The sequence below is a fragment of the Nerophis ophidion genome, linkage group LG13, assembly GCF_033978795.1.
Source record: "Nerophis ophidion isolate RoL-2023_Sa linkage group LG13, RoL_Noph_v1.0, whole genome shotgun sequence".
NCBI classification, from domain to species: Eukaryota; Metazoa; Chordata; class Actinopteri; order Syngnathiformes; family Syngnathidae; genus Nerophis; species Nerophis ophidion.
Genome location: NC_084623.1, coordinates 12539938 through 12562530, shown reverse-complemented (window position 1 = coordinate 12562530; position 22593 = coordinate 12539938). Strand labels below are relative to the sequence as shown.

Sequence of the window (22593 nt, the reverse complement as noted above, 5' to 3'; positions counted from 1 at the left end):
TTTAAGACGGAACTTAAATGTTTCTACTGAGGTAGCATCTCTAACTGTTACCGGGTGTCATGTTCTGTGGTCTGGATTCTGTTTAGTTACGTTCTGTTTTGTTTTTCACTCCATTAGTTCCTGTTTTTGCGCACCCTGGTTCGTTTTAGTTTCTATGACAACCATTAGTTTCGCCTGCCTCATTTGTTTGAACTCACGCACCTGTTGTTAATAAAGTCACTATCATTTAAGCCTGTAGTTGCCAGGTAGTCGACCTAGCGACATTCCTCAAATGACGTCATTCATCTCTTGCTCTGTCCATGTTGGATCTCTTGTGTTCGTTTGGTCCATGCCGTAGTTCTCGTCACCGAAAGTGTTTTTGTTTCATGTTCATACTTCTGCCTTTGTGTTTTTGTTCCCTGCATTAAGTTTTGTTCCTCCACTGTGAGCGTCTTTTGTTTGTAGCTTTTGAGTTAAAATTAATATCATGTATTTACCTTCGCGCCATGTCCGGTCCAGTTAGTTTGTATTACTGGAAAACAACGCAGCAAGTTGCACCAAAGTTCATACACCGGTAGGGCATTCCAGAGTACTGGAGCCCGAATAGAAAACCCTCTATAGCCCGCAGACTTTTTTTGGGCTATGGGAATCACTAATAAGCCGGAGTTCTTTGAACGCAGATTTCTTTGTGGGCTTCTGAATATGACTCCCCGGAGCCTTTTGGTCGTGGAGACCAGCTGCTGGGTCTCTGCCACACCAGAGTCCGTTTGGAGAGACTGGAGGAGATGCAGATGCAGAGACGGGGCTGCGGAGCCCTGATTATTTTTTGCAAATAATAATTACTTTAGAATTTGATGCCAGAAAACACTTGCCAAAGAAATTAGAAAGGGTGGCAATATATACTGATAAAGTTGAGAAATGCTCATCAAAAACTTATTTGGAACATCCCACAGGTGTGCAGGCTAATTGGGAACAGGGGGGTGCCATAATTGGGTATAAAAAAAGCTTCCCAAAAAATGCTCAGTCTTTCACAAGAAAGGATCGGGCGAGGTACACCCCTTTGTCCAAACTGTGTGAGCAAATAGTCAAACAGTTTAAGAACAACATTTCTCAAAGTGCAATTGCAAGAAATTTTGGGATTTCAACATCCACGCTCCATGATATCATCAAAAGGTTCAAAGAATTTGGAGAAATCACTCCACGTGAGCGTCATGGCCGGAGACCAACATTGAATGACCGTGACCTTCGATCCCTCAGACGGCACCGTATCAAAAACCGACATCAATCTCTAAAGGATATCACCACATGGGCTCAGGAACACTTCAGAAAACCACTGTCACAAACTACAGTTCTTCGTTACATCTGTAAGTGAAAGTTAAAGCTCTACAATGCAAAGCGAAAGCCATTTATCAACAACATCCAGAAACGCCGCCGGCTTCTCCGGGTCTGATATCATCTAAGATGGACTGATGCATCTAATGAACTGATTTATATCCAACACAATTTCCCAACTCATATGAAAACGGGGTTTCTAAAAACAACTGAATGAACATCCCCCGAGTCTAGTGATTGTATTAATTTTAGGCATTGTAGGGTTCTGTTTTAACAGATCTTATTACATTGTTCTTCAATCACAGTGATGACTAGAGATGTGTTAAGTATCATTATGCATAAGTGTCTGTTGAAATGTGTGTTTGGCAGGTGCCTGGCTGGCAGGAGTACCATCCTTTTCCTTCTTCCTTTGAGGACTCCAGCAGCATCATCCGGTCATACCTCCTCCTGGCATGGAGTGTACCAAAGCCCAGTCGGAGGGTGGTCTCAATGTCACCCTTACCATCCGTCTCCTTATGCATGGAAAAGTAAGTAAACATTGTGCATAATCCTTTCTTTAATGACCATGACTATGTTCAGGGGTTAGATTTATTAATTTAGCATCTATTTCTGTATTACATTCATTTGCCATACCACTTGTCCTCAATAAGACCTGGACTGGTCGCCATTGGTTTGCAGAACATTCACAATGATGAACTTTTTGGATGGTGGCAGGAAGATGGAATACATCTGGGTAGAACATACTAGGCCACAATGTATCACTGTCATGTTTTGTGGTCACGTTTTGTTTTGGATTCATTGGGCACTCTTGTTTGTTTTGTCACCATGCCAACCCATCAGTTCTCACCTGTTATGTGTTCACGAGTCACGCACCTGATTTATCTGGACTCACGCACCTGTCATCACTGCACCTATTTAAGCCTGTCGTTGCCAGGCAGTCAGCCTGGCGACATCACCTTCTACGCACCCTCGAAACACCCTAGTTATCCATGTTCCTTTCTCCTTCCAAGTAAGTTTTTCCTTATTCATGCCATAGTGCAAGTTTTTGTTTTATGTCCATAGTTTTGCCTTCGTGCAAGTTTTTGTTTTCATAGCCAAGTTTTGAACCTCCGCTGAGAGCGCCTTTTGTTTGTTCCTGTTTATAGTAAAATTTAAAATATGTCAATACCTTCACGTCATTTCCCGCCCAGTCGCTTTGCACCACGGGAAAACAAACAGCATCATAGTCTGAGTCTTGACAGTCACAAATTATTTTTTTCTCCTTCTTGCTTATACAGTTTGTAATAATCATGTTGCATTGCTGGTGTAGTTTCTCTGTCATCTTGGCTTTCAATAATATTATTTCATGATTCATTTTATGACAGACTATTCAAATCACCGTATTTTCCAGACCATAGGGCGCACCGGATTATAAGGCGCACTGCAGATGAATGGTCTATTTTCGATCTTTTTTCATATAAAAGGCGCACAGGATTATAGGGTGCATTAAAGGAGTCATCCATCCATTTAATTTTCTTCCGCTTATCCAAGGTCGGGTCTCGGGGGCAGCAGCCTAAGCAGAGACGCCCAAACTTCTCTCTCTCCGGCCCTTTTCGTCCAGCTCATCCCAGGGGATCCCGAGGCGTTCCCAGGCAAGCCGGGAGACATAGTCTTCCCAACTTGTCTTGGGTCTTCCCCGTGGCCTCCGGCCGGTCAGACTAGGGAGGCGTTTGGGTGGCATCCTGAGCAGATGCCCGAACCACCTCATCTGGCTCCTCTCGAGTCACCCAAAATGTTGAGTTAAAATAACTCAAATAAGGGGTTTGTCCTTATCTGAACCAGCAGTTGGGTTAAAATTGGGTTATTTATTAACCCAACATTTTTTATTCTGTAGATTGGTTTCCTGTATATTGCCTGGAAGAAACAACCATTCACACTCACAATCATACATACGGACAATTTATAGTCTTCAATTAAAGGCTTACTGAAATGAGATTTTCTTATTTAAACGGGGATAGCAGGTACATTCTATGTGTCATACTTGATCATTTTGCGATATTGCCATGTTTTTGCTGAAAAGATTTAGTAGAGAACATCAACGAAAAAGTTCACAGCTTTTGGTCCCTAATAAAAAAGCCTTGCCTGTACCGGAAGTAGCAGAAGATGTGCGTGTGACGTCACGGGTTGTAGGACTCCTCACATCCTCACATTGTTTTTAATCATAGCCTCCAGCAGCAAGAGCTATTCGGACCGAAAAAGCGAGGATGAAAGATTCGTGGATAAGGAAAGTTAGAGTGATGCACTAAAAAATAAAAAGCGACGGCTCCAGGCGGCGCCAGTGGTAGCGTTTCACATGTAATTAGACACATTTACCAGGATAATTGTGGAAAATCCCTTATCTGCTTATTGTGTTAATAGTATTTTAGTGAGATTCCGAAGTCATACCTGAATGTCAGATGGCTGCGGTGAACGCCAGTGTCTATGAGAGAAGCCAATGGAGGAGCCAAGATCACAACTGCCTTTCTGACAGCTACAGGAGAAGGTCCCATAATCCACTGAAGTCTCCGGTAAGAGCCGACTTATTTTCCCATCCAAAAGCCTGCTGGTTGACGTAGAGAAACATGTTTGCTTGACCTCTCTGTGTTAAAGCTTCAATCAACCGCTTTCCACCAACGGCATTCTTCTTTATAGTCTCCATTATTAATTGAACAAATTGCAAAAGATTCAGCAACACAGATGTCCAAATGACTGTGTAATTATGCGATGAAAAGAGACGAGTGCTGGGCTAATATGTCCGCTACAACCCGAGACGTCATCATTCCGCGACATTTTCAACAGAAAAAAATTAAAAGTTTTAATTTAGTAAACTAAACCGGCCGTATTGGCATGTGTTGCAATGTTAATATTTCATCATTGATATATAAACTATCAGACTGCCTGGTCGGTAGTAGTGGGTTTCAGTAGGTCTTTAACCTAACCTAGATTTAGGAATATGGGTAAAAGCCCATGCATGCACGACAAAACATGCAAACTCCACAGAGAAATGTCCAAACAGAGATCTATACCATCCCTACGGTTCTATCAGTAATATCTCCTCTCTTCTGGAATCATATCGTACTTTGGCCCAAAGGTTACAAATGAGTTTTCACTCTTATTGCAGCAAGCTCTCATATCCGATGATAGTGAACCACTGGGACCAATTTACAATGTTTGGTATCCAGCCCAAGGACTAAACACGTGGACAAGGCTGAGTTCTCAATAATAAACAGTCTGTGTCACACGATACAATAGTTTGTTTTTCTTCTGGTGAAGTAGAACTTTAATACTTCTATTTCTCAAGAAATGTAACCAAGTCGGTTTTACATTTGGGGCATTAGAATGAACTATGTAGTTGTAGTTGTTAAGGTTAAAGATGTTGGAGTATCCCAAATCATTGCAGCAAACTGCAGAACCGACAATTGTCTGGCAACAATAGGGCCCTGGGGGTTAAATCACCCAAAAAAAATTCCCGGGCGTGACCATTGCTGCTGCTCACTGCTCTTCTCACCTCCCAGGGGGTGATTAAGGGTGATGGGTCAAATCCAGAGAATGATTTTACCACATCTAGTTTGTGTGTGACTATCATTGTTACTCTAACTTTTACTTTAACTTGTCATGACGTGGACTACGGTGCGGTTTGTTTTCCCGTGGTGCAAAGCGATTGGATCGGACACGATGTGAAGGTATCGACATCTTTTACGCTTAACTCTAAAAAGGAATAAACGAAAGGCGCTCACTGCGGAGGATCAAACTTGGCTCTGAAAACAAAAACTCGCACAATGGCAGAATTATTGACAACAAAAACGAAAACACTTACTGTGAAGTGAAAAGCACGAATCTTTGGCAAGAAGTGAGCAATCAGGTATCAAGGGTGTGTGGAGGGTGATGTCGACAGGCTGACTGCCTGGCAACTACAGGCTTAAATAATGCTGTGGTGATTAACAGGTGCATGAGTCCAAATGTCCAAAGTTCAGGAACTTTTGGCTTCTGGAACCTCTGGTTCCAGGATCTATAGGTTCCTGTAGAAGTGTGTGGTTTGTGTTTCCACCGCATTTCACAGTTCAGGGTAGTTTATACGAGTCAGGCTGATGACGTATGAGGAGCTGTTTACTAAATTTATACACTGATACCATGTAGATAACAGTTATTTCACTAAAAAATAAGTAAATCAAATACAAATCAATCGACAATCTGATTTCTAAATAAAGTGTACTGAATTGTTCATAAAAAGTCAGGCTTTTGTCTGCAATGTCCTACAGTCAGAAAGTCTCGGTAAATGATGAATTCATGAGGGTAAGGCGATTCCTTTCAGTCGCTTTCAGCTGTAAATAACAATATAAAAATAATAAATGTCAGTGTTTGTCGCACGCCGATAACAAACACTTCAACTTTACCGCTAGGTTGTTAGCTTTAGCATTATGTTTACTCGAGTTGAGGCTAATAACTACACACATGGAGTATCACTGACTACTCCTACAACATGTAATAAAGTAAATAGTTAATATTTTATGTTATTAACCTTTGTTCCACTGGTGTACAGCCTCCTTTATTTCACATTTACCCAATCAAGTCAGAGTAGTAATCGTCTGAGGTCGCCGCTTCGAGTCCTTCATAAATACGTTTATTAGCGTCCGTCCACTTCTCATTGCTTAGGTTGAGCAAATTAAGTTTGTAAAAGTAATATACAAAAATAAACCCGAATGGGACAAGTGGTAGAAAATGGATGAATGGAAACTGCATATAGTCAAGAGACTACGAGTGAGTAAAAAGACTCCAAAATATTTTTACTGATCAGTGTTCTTCAGCACAAAGATGCCCCAAAAAAGTTGCTGCATCTCGAAAACTCATTTTGTTCTTCGTCTTCTCCGTTGTCAAGTCATAATAGAAATACACAAGAAATAAGACATAAGTCGCTGTGTATATTCTAACGGCAGTCGTGGGTTTGAAAAATATGTATTAGGTATGCCTCCAACTGTGTTGAACCAATCGGTGTTGGACAACACAACCTGGCCCCAAAAAGGTTGTTGGTTGCTTGGAAAAGTCCCACCTGGCTAGGAAGAACTCCAAATGGAACAAACTAAATGTAAATGAGAGTAAATGGGACAATGATGCAACAGTCGAAGTTGCATCGGATGTGAGAGATGACATCAGACGTGTAAATGGGACGGTATTGACAGTCAAATTTGCATCAGATGTGTAAATGGGACGGTATTGACAGTTAAAGTTGCATCAGATATAAGAGTACATCAGATGTGTAAGTGGGACAGTATTGACAGTCGAAGTTGTATCAGATGTGAGAGATGACATCAAATGTGTAAATGGGACAGTGTTGACAGTCAAAGTTGCATCAGATGTGTAAATGGGACAGTATTGACAGTCAACGTTGCAGCAGGTGTGTAAATGGGACAGTATTGATGTATAAAGTTGCATCATATGTGAGAGAAGACATCAGATGTGTAAGTGGGACAGTATTGATAGTCGAAGTTGCATCAGATGTGAGAGATGACATCAGATGTGCAAGTGGGAAAGTATTGACAGTCAAAGTTGCATAAGATGTGTAAATGGGACAGTATCTACAGATAAAGTTGCATCAGATGTGTAAACGGAACAGTATTGACAGTCAAAGTTGCATCAGATGTGTAAATGGGACAGTATTGACGGTCAACATTGCATCTGATGTGTAAATGGGACGGTATTGAAGTCAAAGTTGTATCAGATGTGTAAATGGTACAGTATTGACAGTCAAAGTTGTATCAGTGTAAATGGGACAGTATTGACAGTCAAAGTTGCTTCAGGTGTGTAAATGGGACAGTATTGACAGTCAAAGATGCATCAGATGTGTAAACGGGATTGTAATAACAGTCAAAGTTGCATCAAATGTGTAAATGAGACAGTATTGACAGCCAAAGTTGCATCAAATATGTAAATGAGACAGTATTGACAGTCAAAGTTGCATCAGTTGTGTAAATGGGACAGTATTGACAGTCAAAGTTGCATCAGATGTGAGAGATGACATCAGATGTCTAAATGGGACAGTATTGACAGTCAAAGTTGCATCAAATGTCTAAATGGGACAGTAATGACAGTCAAAGCTGCATCAGATGTGAGAGATGACATCAGATGTCTAAATGGGACAGTATTGACAGTCAAAGTTGCATCAGACGTGTAAATGGGACAGTATTGACAGTCAAAGTTGCATCAGACGTGAGAGATGACATCAGATGTGTATACAGGACAGTCAGAATTGCTAAGAATTTAAAGGTCCTTAGAAGATTTCATAGGAACTAATTGGGGGTAATTTTTGACCCCACTTGTTGAAAACGCCTCATGTCACAAATATGTTTTATGAGGAATACCCGGACTACGAATATATTAGAAACTTTTTATTTGAAAAATTTTAAAGAACAAGAATCCCAAACTGTGCATCTAAGAGTTACAACCACCTGGACTTTTGTCTTTTTAAGGAAAAAGCAAAACCAAGGGTAAATACTTTGAAGTTTAAAGGGTGGCTGTGTGAAAAGTGCATGAATATTAATGTCGACTTCGAGAACACGGTGGCCTGGAAATTCAAATACACGATGGATGTACAGTCACCCTTAGTCACGGAGGAGAGGACTCGTGTGTTGACACACAGCCAGAGCTGCACCCTCCCCACTGTGCCACCGTCTCATGAAGAGTGATGACATGCAGAAGGAGATCCCTGTGCGACCCCTCCCCAGTCGGACTCCTCTGACCTCGCTCTGTGATGAAATGCCCTCATAATAAATTATACAGTGGACTTTTGGAGTAAACACCTTTTTTTTTTTTGTTTGTTTCGTAGGAAGTGGGGAGTATAATTGGAAAGGTATGTTATTTTTGTTCACATCACTCACACAAACACTTTTTCTTCACTGCAAAGTGGAAATGTTTCTTGTTTTTTTTCCCCACCAGAAAGGGGAGACGGTGAAGAAGATGCGAGAAGAGGTATGTTTCACCAGCATTCATTATATTAGTTATCAATAAATTAATCAATGTATTTATGCAGCCATTCATCACATTCAAATATCTGTATGCACGCAAAACACTTAAGACATTTAGCGTATCAGTAAGTGGAAATAAATTATGGAATGGATTTATTAAATTGGTCAAACAATGTACAAATATGATCCATTTGAAGATATCGTTCGGACTCGGGTTGTCTTGATACCAATATTTTGGTAATAGCACCAAAATGTATTTTGATCGTTTTACAAAATAAAAGTAAACACAAGAAAATGTCATTATAGTTGTAATTGAACAAAAACATTAAACATGTTTCTTATTGCAGTCATTGAAGAATTGTGCCATGAAATCAGGTAGTAAATATACTAAAAAAACTCCAAACAAAAATAGCTTGTTAAAGCTCAACTAATAAATGACAGGGTGTTTATATGAAATGTAATAAACAAACATTACCAGACACAGCTATCATATTTGTATTTATAGCACCAGTATTTATCACGGCAAACTCTGGGGGTTTAGTGGTAACAGTGCGCATGTTAAGCAGGAAAACAAGGTTCGATCCTTGTCGACGTTAGAAAATCGTTAAAGTTGCGGATTGCCCATAGTTGTTTTTGTCAATTTGAACTAAAATGATTAAAAAGTAAAAATGGGAAAAAACAAAAACCATGCATCAAATCCTTAAAACCACCCTCTCTACTCTACTGTACTATATTTTTGACCCAGGCCATTCACAATAATCCGCATTTCACCCCTGAATTAGTTTAATTAGTAGGGGTGTCAAAACAAAAATAGATTTTCAGATTAATCGCGATTCTTGTTTGTAACGATTCTCAAATGATTTAAAAAAAAAAAAGATAAAAAAATATATATATATATATATATGTATATATATATATATGTATATATATATATATATATATATATATATATATATTTTTTTAATCTTTTTTTTTTTTAAATCATTTGAGATATGTATATATATATATATATATATATATATATATATGTCACAACAAGGCTTGGACGTGGATTGTTTCTTCGATGCAGATGAGAATCAGCACGAGTGCGGCGTGGAGGTGAGTACATGGTTGTTTATTTAATAAACAAACAACAAAAAGCGCTCACAATGGAGGAAGAAACTTGGCTAAACAGTTCAAACGTGAAACAAAAACACCTGCTCGATGGCATGAAAGGATGGACATAAACTAAAGGACTTTGCACAAAAACAATTGGCTATGAACTATAAACAAAGACTTACTTGGACAAAATGAACAGCGTGGCAAGGCATGAAGCAGATAAACGAGGGCGTGAAGGGGGTGCAGCATGGGTAGGGTGCGTTCGAGTGTGAAGATTCCAGGATGAAGACAAGAAAAAGAGTGACTCAAATAGCTATGATCATTAGTGAAAACAGGTGTGAGGCTGAGAACAGGGACGTGACATGACAGGTGAAAACTAATGAGTTGGCATGGAAATAAACAAAACCAGTAAGTGTAAAACGTGACTGAATGTCCAAAAACTAAACATAGCATGACCAAAACATTACTTACAGGCGTGACATATATATATATATATATATATATATATATATATATATATATATATATATATATATATATATATATATATATATATATATATATATATATATATATATATATATATATATATATATATATATATATATATTAAGGGTGTAACGTACACAAAAATTTCAGTACGGTACGTACCTCTGTTTAGACGTCATTTTCGGTACAGTAGGAAAACAATAAAATATACATGTTTTGGTTATTTATTTACTACATTTGCAAAATCTGTGGAATATTTGATGTGAAGTAATCAAAACCTCGGATAGGTCAATAATTCATAATAACATTGATTTTGATTCAATATTATGTTTTGAGCAATGACAGTTTGAAAGAAAAAAAAAACAGTTTTGTTTTATTAGTCAACATTAAAACTTTTTTCTAAATTACATTTAACTTTTAAGCTTTTTTTTATCTCACTTTTGTTATGTTTTTGTTTATTTTAATAGTATTTTTAGAATGTGCCGTGGGCCTTTAAAACATTAGCTGTGGGCCGCAAATGGCCTCCGGGGCACACTTTTGATACCCCTGCTATAGATAATAATAAATAAAATCTGATAAATCTTTTAATAAAAAGCAGAACCTGGCGACGCATGCGCGTTTATCATAACTCTCTCGCTCTCTCTGTGTCTGCCCCTCCCTCACGGATGCTGCTACGTGCACAATTTGTTTTGTTTTTAACCCCTTCTTAACCCTGAGCGTACATTGAAAATACACACAACCCTAACTTAAAATGCTGGACATTTGAAGCATTTAAGAAACTCCACCCGGACAGCCCCGCAAAAGAGGACACATCCGGTGAAAAGAGGAGTTATGGTCAGTCTATCTTAGCCCTGTTTTGTTTTGTGCCTCGGTGTGCATTGTTATACACAACATGCGGTACGCTACTTTATATGTCCGTGTGGAAACTCGTTCTGTACACCTCTGAACCGAACCGATACCCCCGTACCGTTACACCTCAAAAATATATATATATATATATATATACAGTACAGTGAAAAAGTTTGGACACACCTTTATTTGCAAGACTATTTACATTGCAGATTGTCACTGAAGGCATCAAAACTATGAATGAACACATTTTTTATGTACCTAACAAACAAAGGTGAAATAACTGAAAACATGTTTCGTATTGTAGCTTCTTCAAAATATCCACCCTTTGCTCTGATTATTGCTTTGCACACTCTTGGCATTCTCTGGATGAGCTTGGAGCACACCTGTGAAGTGAAAACCATTTCAGGTGAATAACCTCTTGAAGGTCATCAAGAGAATGCCAAGAGTGTACTTATTTCTCTTGTTGCCCTTTTTTTATTTCACTTCATTCAATTTTCGGAAAGCATTTTAAGGAAAGTAATATAGAAATGATTAGAGTTTATCAATCCATTTTATGCAGGAATGTAGAACTGGCATCTATTCTTATTACAAAGTATGGATTTTGAATCGAGAATCGTTTTGAACCGGGAATCTATTCTTAATTGAATCATTACCTTAAAAAATCGAATCGTGTGATGCCCAAAGATTCACAGCCTAATAATTAGTGTGAACAATATCACTTATGTGATCCAATATCATTAATCAATCAAAGTGTATTTATATAGCCCTTAATCACGAGTGTCTCAAAGGGCTGCATAAGCCACAACGACATCGGGCAAGAAAAAACCTAACCCTAAGGGATACAATGAGAAACCTTGGAAGGGACTGCAGATGTGGGGACGCCCCTCAGGAGAGGGGGGGGTAGAGCAGACAAGAGACGGCAGATCAACTGGTCTAAAAGGGGGGTCTATTTAAAGGCTAGCGTGTACAAATTAGTTTTAAGATGGGACTTCAATAGTCTCACATGAGCTCAGAAGATGTCATGGTCAAAAAGTACAAAACGGTTCTATTTTTTTCAGAGTGGAGCACGAATCAATATCTCAGAGGGCAACTGCCCAGAGAGGATTGTCACCATCACTGGACCAACGGACACAATCTTCAAGGCTTTTGCTATGATTGCCTACAAATTTGAGGAGGTACAGTATGTGTGTGTGATGACATGTAAACACATTTTCTTGAATCAGACAAAATGTATATTTCTTCCCCCCCTACAGATTTTTAGGCATACAATCATTTAGTCGCAAAATAGGTTGACAATTTTCTATATGAGTACATCACACCTGTATTGTGTGTTTGAATAGTATATTCAAGCCATACTGTATTTCTGAAATGTATGAGCTTCGAACCTTATATATTACTGTATTTATTCCCATGAACCTTTGTAACAAATGCCCATCGGGAGAAATGCGGAAGAATGGTTGCCCCGGGAGATTTTCGGGAGGGGCGCTGAACTTTGGGAGTCTCCCGGGAAAATCGTGAGGGCGAGCAAGTATGATTATCAGCGGTGAATGCAGTGTTACAGAGGCATCGCCGCTGTATAATACCGGCGGGCCGGCTCCAATCTTAATTTGATATTGCCTCAAGGGCCAAATTAAATTACACTCCGGGCCAAATTTGGCCCGCGGGCCAGAATTTGACACCCATGGTTTCAATCAATCAATGTTTATTTATATAGCCCCAAATCACAAATGTCTCAAAGGACTGCACAAATCATTACGACTACAACATCGTCGGAAGAACCCACAAAAGGGCAAGGAAAACTCACACCCAGTGGGCAGGGAGAATTCACATCCAGTGGGACGCCAGTGACATTGCTGACTATGAGAAACCTTGGAGAGGACCTCAGATGTGGGCAACCCCCCCTCTCTAGGGGACCGAAAGCAATGGATGTCGAGCGGGTCTAACATGATACTGTGAAAGTTCAATCCATAGTGGCTCCAACACAGCCGCGAGAGTTCAGTTCAAGCGGATCCAAGACAGCAGCGAGAGTCCCATCCACAGGAAACCATCTCAAGCGGAGGCGGATCAGCAGCGTAGAGACGTCCCCAACCGATACAGGCGAGCGGTCCATCCTGGGTCCCGACGAGCGGTCCATCCTGGGTCTCGACTCTGGACAACCAGTACTTCATCCATGGTCATCGGACCGGACCCCCTCCACAAGGGAGGGGGGGGACATAGGAGAAAGAAAAAAAGCGGCAGATCAACTGGTCTAAAAAGGAGGTCTATTTAAAGGCTAGAGTATACAGATGAGTTTTAAGGTGAGACTTAAATGCTTCTACTGAGGTAGCATCTCGAACTGTTACCGGGAGGGCATTCCAGAGTACTGGAGCCCGAACGGAAAACGCTCATAGCCCGCAGACTTTTTTTGGGCTCTAGGAATCACTAATAAGCCGGAGTCTTTTGAACGCAGATTTCTTGCCGGGACATACGGTACAATACAATCGGCAAGATAGGCTGGAGCTAGACCGTGTAGTATTTTATACGTAAGTAGTAAAACCTTAAAGTCACATCTTAAGTGCACAGGAAGCCAGTGCAGGTGAGCCAGTACAGGCGTAATGTGATCAAACTTTCTTGTTCTTGTCAAAAGTCTAGCAGCCGCATTTTGTACCAACTGTAATCTTTTAATGTTAGACATGGGGAGACCCGAAAATAATACGTTACAGTAGTCGAGACGAGACGTAATAAACGCATGGATAATGATCTCGGCGTCTTTAGTGGACAAAATGGAGCGAATTTTTGCGATATTACGGAGATGAAAGAAGGCCGTTTTAGTAACGCTTTTAATGTGTGCCTCAAAGGAGAGAGTTGGGTCGAAGATAATACCCAGATACCGGTTTAAAACAAATAAAGTGCACTTTTGTGCATGATGTCACACAGGATATTTCGATAACTGTCAAATAAAAATGAGCTGCATAAAAGGAAATCAAAGAGTCTCCTTTTTGTTGTTAACTATTTTTTTCATACGGTGCTGACCTGGAAATGTTTGCCTCGACATTTTGATGCTGTGGGTTTGTGGCACCGAATGGAGATGTTGACATGCGGAGTAAGCACTCTTCATTATCTTGCGGGTGACTTTTCAAATGATGATACATATTTGCAGTAATGCTACTTTTTGTAGCAACGCTTTTGCTCCACACTTGACAAAATATGGTTGTCTGATCCGGATCCTCTTTATTAGAAGATGCCATAACTGCATTTCAGCTTGCACTGCACACCTAAAAAGAACGGGTGTTGATAAAAGACTTCCCTGCTCTAAGATGTTACAGTAAATCATGTTGGAGTGAATTAACTGAATGAATGTTTTCGCCGATCTATTTCTACAGCAATTTGTTTTATATGTTTTTTTAGGACATCATCAGTTCCATGAGCAACAGCCCAGCAACCAGCAAGCCTCCTGTTACCTTAAGGCTTGTAGTGCCGGCCAGCCAATGTGGTTCCCTCATAGGAAAAGGCGGTTCCAAAATAAAAGAAATGAGAGAGGTAAGATAATATCCATACTAGTTTGGTGCTTCATGTGATTTTCCCAAGGAAAGATGATCCGTCCACATTGACTCTACAGTACATTCTGTGTGTTTTCCCAATAATATTTATCAATAGAAATGATTTTTTATTTGTCTCCCATAGGTTGTGCAGTAGGTAAAATATAATTACGTACTCATTTCCAGTTAATACTGCACTTCGAGCTGCACATAGCACCTGTGGCTGTTGGTCATGTAGTTACTTATGTAATGCACAATAGCAGGGGTGTCAAACGTACGGCCCAGGAGCCGTATCAGGCCAACGAACAGGTTTAATCAGTTTGTTAAATATAAAAATGAAATTTTAATGCAAGAATGTTGCATTAGCAATTCAAGTATAACCCACTGTGACAGTCTCACGCTGTTGTGCGGGTTCCATGGACCACCAAGGAAGGACATGATTGATCAGGTTTGACTTTTGTTTATTTTTTCAAATAAACTTCAGTCTCTCGCCGTGTCGCTTCTCAGCTCCTCCTCCACTGCTCGCGCTTCGGTCGCTTTCAGCCGCTCCCGTCGTCTGCGTCTTGCTCTCTGTCGCTTCCGCTCTTCATGCACTGCTGCAGGCTCTCCAACTTCTTTAGCCTCGTTCCCTCCTCCTTCTCCCCTTCTATACATTGAGAGGAGATACGTCAATTGTGTCCAGGTGCGCAATGTACACACCTGATCTCGCCCGTGGCGTCGCTCCCGGCACGTCCCGCCTCGCCACTCTCTCGAACTCCCCGCCTCATCGCCGCCATCTTGGGCCGGGCTCCAGCGTGCCCTGCCGCTCTGTCAGACCATCGGCTCCGCCTCTCCACACCCACATCACACATGACAGTGTTTAAAGATGACGTGTCCATGCACAATACATTCTTTTACTATAAATTATCCACTCAATAAAAAAAAACTAAACTACTTCAGTCAACTTGACCATCATCTGTTTAGTTAGAGTTCCATCCAGCCATTGCAATTGGTTGAATGCACAATGCGCGCACCCTGAACTCCATTGTGAAAATGTGTTTTTCCACATTTTTTGTGTTTGTTCTATTTTGTTGTTTTGTGACAGTATGCGGAAAGTTTAAGTTCATTATGTTCTTCATGGTGTTTTTGAAACTGCACCAATTTTTTTCTGCTGAATTTTCAACCAACTTGAAATGCTTTGATAAAAAGGACCTGTTGTACTACGTACATTTTCAGAATGTGCTTGTTCTGTTTTAGCCCAAAGTTAGACAGAGAAAACAATCTGAAGTTGTCTTTATTTTGAAATTTTAATGCACTTTTTTTCACCAGTCTGGCCCACGTGGGAGATTTTCCTCCATGCGGGCCCCAGAGCTAAAATTTGTTTGACACCAATGCACTATAGTGTGTGAAAATTGGTGATGGAACAGACATTTTTTGAACAAACATTTGGAAATAAAGGATGTGTTGATAGCATGGGTAAGTCTGCAGTATAGGAGTACTTTGGCAGAGCATCCAACTCTTCTTAATTCTATGGTAGACTTTTGGACATTGCCTTTGTCTCCCAAATTCCGGACTGATGGTACGAATCTCCCAGAATGGTATGTTTTTGTGTGTATAAAAAAGTTGGCTTTTGCCCAGATTTGGTTTACCCTCTGGCCCTGTGACAACAACTTGCAGTAAACCATGTCCCTCCCAGAAAAAAATGTGAACGGTTCTGGAACCTTTCTGTCACTGCTTTTATGAAATGTTGAAACTGAATCAACCACATTTTAAACCAAATCCCCCTCTCCAGTCCACAGGGGCACAAGTTCAAGTAGCAGGGGATATGCTCCCCAACTCAACAGAGCGTGCGGTGACAATCTCCGGGACCCCAGAAGCCATCATCCAGTGTGTCAAACAGATCTGTGTCACCATGCTGGAGGTATTCTGTCATAAATGTAATGGAATATACCTGTCCCTGTACATCCGACCTGGGCTAACTAAGGTTAACTGCGGCTCGTTGAGCTTTTCAATCTGGGCCATGTGGCCACTACCTGCACTCATGCTACCACTCCTTCACCTCGCTCGCCCACACACTCACCTCACATGCTGTCACATATTAAAGGGCCACAAACACAAATACGCTACTCTCATAACACATGCTAACCCATTTGAAGCATCACCACGGCATCCAAGCAGCCTCTCCTCTGCGACTCAGGCAGGGCTAAAGCAATAACATATGTTTTTATAGCAGCAGATTTAAGTCCATATTGCATTAAAAACTAGATTTTGACCCACTTCTATGGTGGAAGAACAATGAGCCCATATATCCTCTCACTGCAAAGTTAGCCAGGCTGAGGGGGAAATGAAAAGTTAATCTGAGGCTGAGTTGACTTGAAACTGTTTAAAGTTGCACTTTTTATATGTAGAAGAAATGTTTAGTCATTTTATTTAATCCAAGCAACAACTTGAGGCAGTTTAATGTTGATTGACGTAAACAAGTTGAAAAACTTATTGGGGTTTTACCTTTTAGTGGTCAATTGTACGGAATATGTGCTGTACTGTGCAATATACTAATAAAAGTCTCAATCAATCAATCGAAAAAAGCAACTTTATATGTAGAAAGGTTTTGTTAAGAAACCATTCTGAGCCTTATCTTATTTAGTTTTTATTTTGTATATGTTGACCACATAAAACCTGGCAGGGGACCCTGTGTTTATATGTATGTTATGCCATTGTTTACAAATGTTGTTGTTTTCTTACTGTATCCGAAATGAACCGAACCGTGACCTCTAAACCGAGGTACGTACTGAACTAAAATTTTTGTGTACCGTTACACCCCTACCATTGACTAAAACTGACCCCAAGACTTGAACCGAGCCGAAGTAAAATAAAAAATATCATTTATGTATTGCTACAACAGACCTAACTTATGTGTGTAAGACATTGTTGCATAGTCTTTGTATTGCATGCACAGCACATATGCTACAGACGATATCTGATTAAGCCCTCCGTTGTCTGAAACCGCCTTGTTGTTGTGCACAGCATGTATCCGTAGCTCAAGTCATTACTATAGATTGGCAGATTGGAAGTCCCACAGCGCCTGTGTTTCTGCTGCACAAGCCCCGATCCAATATTAAGTGCAGACTTCGAGATCATAACGTAACATATGCGCTAGAAAGACTACTTCAGATTAACAACTGTTTGTATTGCACGGCCACACTGTCTTGACTCTCTGTGTAATGGTTTTCACGCCATGCCATGCGAAACCCTAAAAGAACATATTTGTAAGGAATTGTGAAGAGTAAGACTGTGGATTGTCTCGGACATCTGCAGCGCCGTGTCTGTGTAACCTCTGAAGTAATGAGCTCCAATGTCCCCAAAAGACTAGAGCAATCTATATTTGGCAACATGTCAAGACAGTTAGAATTAGATTTATGGTATTTTCATAAGATCCATGACAGTGCATCAAATTTTTTCCCTGCGTCGTTTAAAGTAATCAATCAATCAATCAATCAATGTTTACTTATATAGCCCTAAATCACTAGTGTCTCAAAGGGCTGCACAAACCACCATGACATCCTCGGTAGGCCCACATAAGGGCAAGGAAAACTCACACCCAGTGGGACATCGGTGACAATGATGACTATGAGAACCTTAGAGAGGAGGAAAGCAATGGATGTCGAGCGGGTCTAACATGATACTGTGAAAGTTCAATCCACAATGGATCCAACACAGTCGCGAGAGTCCAGTCCAAAGCGGATCCAACACAGCAGCGAGAGTCCCGTTCACAGCGGAGCCAGCAGGAAACCATCCCAAGCGGTGGCGGATCAGCAGCGCAGAGATGTCCCCAGCCGATACACAGGCGAGCAGTACATGGCCACCGGATCGGACAGGAACCCCTCCACAAGGGAGAGTGGGACATAGAAGAAAAAGAAAAGAAACGGCAAATCAACTGGTCTAAAAAGGGAGTCTATTTAAAGGCTAGAGTATACAAATGAGTTTTAAGGTGAAACTTAAATGCTTCTACTGAGGTGGCATCTCGAACTGTTACCGGGAGGGCATTCCAGAGTACTGGAGCCCGAACGGAAAACGCTCTATAGCCCGCAGACTTTTTTTGGGCTTTGGGAATCACTAATAAGCCGGAGTCCTTTGAACGCAGATTTCTTGCCGGGACATATGGTACAATACAATCGGCAAGATAGGATGGAGCTAGACCGTGTAGTATTTTATACGTAAGTAGTAAAACCTTAAAGTCACATCTTAACTGCACAGGAAGCCAGTGCAGGTGAGCCAGTACAGACATAATGTGATCAAACTTTCTTGTTCTTGTCAAAAGTCTAGCAGCCGCATTTTGTACCAACTGTAATCTTTTAATGCTAGACATGGGGAGACCCGAAAATAATACGTTACAGTAGTCGAGGCGAGACGTAACAAACGCATGGATAATGATCTCATCGTCTTTAGTGGACAGAATGGAGCGAATTTTAGCGATATTACGGAGATGAAAGAAGGCCGTTTTAGTAACGCTTTTAATGTGTGACTCAAAGGAGAGAGTTGGGTCGAAGATAATACCCAGATTCTTTACCGTGTCGCCTTGTTTAATTGTTTGGTTGTCAAATGTTAGAGTTGTATTATTAAATAGAGTTCGGTGTCTAGCAGGACCGATAATCAGCATTTCCGTTTTTTTGGCGTTGAGTTGCAAAAAGTTAGCGGAAATCCATTGTTTAATTTCATTAAGACATAATCACAGAACAAATTTAGGGGGAACTGCATTTTTTAAAAATGTGTGTCCAGTAGAGATGTGCGGATAGGCAATTATATCATCCGCAACCGCGTCACCAAAGTCGTCATCCACCCGCCCTTCACCCGAACAAACATTTTATCAGAAACGCATCCGCCCGCTGAAATACATCAGAGGTCAGCCACCTTCACCACTCACAGAGCGATTTAAATCCGTTTCACAGAGTAACGAAGACAATTGGAGCCGCTAAGGTTCTCTCGATTATCCAATTGGTGTTCATCCTGATGACAAGGATATGGGCGTGCTGTGAAGCCATGGCCTATGACACCTTCAACAACATGTACACATCGATTGTTAGTCTGGCATCATGTTGTCTGCAGCTTCCGAAATCACACGTACAAGATTGAAAGGCGTACTGGGTGACACGGAGTACACTGATGGTTGTGGTATAAACAACTTTAACACGTACTAATATGCGCCACGCTGTGAAGCCACACCAAACAAGATTGACAAACACATTTCGGGAGAACATCCTCACAGTAACACAACATAAACGCAACACAACAAATACCCAGAATCCTTTGTATCCGTGATAACTCCTGAATATATTTTACACCCCCCGCGCCCCCAAACCCGCCCACCTTACCGACGGGAGGGGACGGGGGCTGGCGGGGTTTACTGCTAGCGGGGTGTATAAAATAGTCAGGAATTTTCATGGATACAAAGGATTCTGGGTATGTGTTGTGTTTTGTTTATGTTGTGTTACTGGGAGGATGTTCTCCTGAAATGTGTTTGTCATTCTTAATTGGTGTGGCTTCACAGCGTGGCCCATATTACTAAGAGTGTTAAAATGGTTTATATCACAACCATTAGTGTACTCCGTGTCACCCAGTATGCCTTGCAGTCGTGTGCGTGTTGCCGCGGAAGTCACACACAAGATGTTGCTGGACTGACAAGCAGATCGTACATGTTGTAGAGGGTAACAAAGTCAATGACTTCATAGCACGCCCCAATACTTATTATCTGGGTGACTGCCGGCAGTCATTCTAGAGAATATTAGTGTCTCCTATAGACTTCTTCGCTTTGTGACACGGGTCTTAAATGGCTCTTTGAATGGCAGAGGATACCGATCCCAGAACCATGTATATCAAATATTTCCAGGTGATTCAACCGCCACCCGCCCGAAACTAATTAAAATCAATTTTTTCGTCATGTCATCCGCCCGACCCGCGGTTTATCCGCGGACTCCGCGGATGAGACCGCAAACTGCGCATCTTTAGTGTCCAGCATTCATAATCCTTATCTAATACAAGAACACATGTTTTTCGTAGCGTTTATAATAGGAATACCGCTGATACTTGGGGAAATGTAGGTCAAAAAATGTAAATTGATTTTTTTGGGCACTTTTTGCATGTTTTTACTGGGTTTTATGAGTCGCAATAGAGGAGTTCTGATCGGCTCCATTTACTTTTATTTACGAGGTAGAATGCATTAAAACAGGCCTGGGCAATTATTTTTGACTCGGTGGGCCACATTTGGAGAAAAAAATGTGTCTGGGGGCCGGTATATTTATTTTTATTAGCACTAACACAAAACCTCACAATAATGTCTGATTGAATGCTAAAATTTTTATGACAGACCGCCTTGAAAAAAAACGTAATGGAATTTTACATATTTCTATGAACGATAAAACACTGAATATTGAGAACATATGAATGTCACTAACTAAAAATATAATGGCCACTTTTACAGAATGTCTACTTTTATGAAGTGAACCGAACATATAGACAAGGACAAGAAATAGTGAGACAGGTTGTACAAACCCCATTTCCATACGAGTTGGGTAATTGTGTTAGATGTAAATATAAACAGAATACAATGATTTGCAAATCATTTTCAACCCATATTCAGTTGAATGCACTACAAAGACAAGATATTTGATGTTCAAACTCATAAACTTTATTTTTATTTTTTACAAATAATAATTAACTTAGAATTTCATGGCTGCAACACGTGCCAAAGTAGTTGGGAAAGGGCATGTTCACCCCTGTGTTCCAAATAAGTGTTTGATGAGCATTCCTTAACTTTATCAGTATTTATTGCCACCTTTCCCAACTTCTTTGTCACGTGTTGCCGGCATCAAATTCTAAAGTTAAAGGCCTACTGAAACCCACTACTACCAACCACGCAGTCTGATAGTTTATATATAAATGATGAAATATTAACATTGCAACACATGCCAATATGGCCAGTTTAGTTGATTAAATTACAATTTTAAATTTCCTGCGGAGTTTCTTGTTGAAAACGTCGCGGGATGATGACGCTTGCGCGTGACGTCTCGAGTTGGAGGGGACATATTAGCGCAGCACCACTATTGGCTAAACGTCGTCTCTTTTCATCGCATAATTACGCAGTAATTTGGACATCTGTGTTGCTGAATCTTTAGCAATTTGTTCAATTAATAATGGAGAAGTGAAAGTAGAAAGATGGAGGTGGGAAGCTTTAGCCTTTAGCCACACAAACACACGGTGATTCCTTGTTTAAAATTCCCGGAGGTGAAGCTTTACTATGGATCAGAGCGGTCAAGCGAACATGGATCCCGACCACTTGTCAACCGGCAGGTTTCGGTGAGGAAATTGTGGTAAAAAGTCGCCTCTTACCGGAGATCAGCGGAACTTCTTTCGTGCTGCTGCTGCCGTGACTAATTCCCTCAGAGACTGGCGTCAACACACCCGTGGACACACCCCCTCCGACTTTCAGGTACTATATAATCTCACTAAAACACTTTCAACACAATAGAAAGATAAGGGATTTCCCAGAATTATCTTAGAAAATCCTCAACCACGAATCTTTCATCCTCGCTCAAATTAATGGGGAAATTGTCGTTTTCTCGGTCCGAATAGCTCTTTTTGTTGGAGGCTCCCATTATAAACGATGTGAGGAGCCCTCACACGGGTGACGTCATTGTCTGCTACTTCCGGTAAAGAAAATGATTTTTTATTAGCGACCAAAAATTTTTTTTTTTTTCTAGTCCTTCACTCTCACTTTCCTCATCCACAAATCTTTCATCCTCGCTCAAATTAATGGGGAAATCGTCGCTTTCTCGGTCCGAATCGCTCTCGCTGCTGGTGGCCATGATTGTAAACAATGTTCAGCTGTGAGGAGCTCCACAACCCGTGACGTCACGCGCACATCGTCTGCTACTTCCGGTACAGGCAAGGCTTTTTTATCAGCGACCAAAAGTTGCGAACTTTATCCTCGATGTTCTCTACTAAATCCTTTCAGCAAAAATATATCAATATCGCGAAATGATCAAGTATGACACATAGAATGGACCTGCTATCCCCGTTTGAATAAGAACATCTCATTTCAGTAGGTCTTTAATGAATATTTGCACAAAAAAAAAAAAGTTTAGCAGTTAGAACATCAAATATGTTGTTTTTATAGCATATTCAACTGGATATGATTTGAAAATGATTTGCAAATCATTGTATTCCGTTTATATTTACATCTAACACAATTTCCCAACTTATATGGAAACAGGGTTTTTAAAAATTAAAAATAAATCCACCGTTGTCCACTGCAAACCTATTTTTTTCTGGTTCCTGTTTTGAACAGTTTCCATCTCAGACTGACGTCCTTCTCT

At 40.6% G+C, this 22593-nt stretch overlaps 1 protein-coding gene across 7 annotated transcripts in view; it reads left to right on the top strand.

Moving 5' to 3' along the window:
* Positions 1–22593, top strand: part of LOC133564244 (poly(rC)-binding protein 3) — a 118608-nt gene that overhangs the window by 75981 nt on the left and 20034 nt on the right. For all 7 annotated transcript variants that reach the window (XM_061918424.1, XM_061918423.1, XM_061918422.1 and 4 more), the window contains exons 3-8: positions 1681–1838; positions 8150–8173; positions 8260–8292; positions 11786–11902; positions 14115–14246; positions 16017–16145. In XM_061918424.1, the coding sequence (XP_061774408.1) occupies positions 1764–1838; positions 8150–8173; positions 8260–8292; positions 11786–11902; positions 14115–14246; positions 16017–16145 (510 nt within the window). In that variant the 5' untranslated portion in view covers positions 1681–1763. The remainder of the gene's footprint in view (positions 1–1680; positions 1839–8149; positions 8174–8259; positions 8293–11785; positions 11903–14114; positions 14247–16016; positions 16146–22593) is intronic.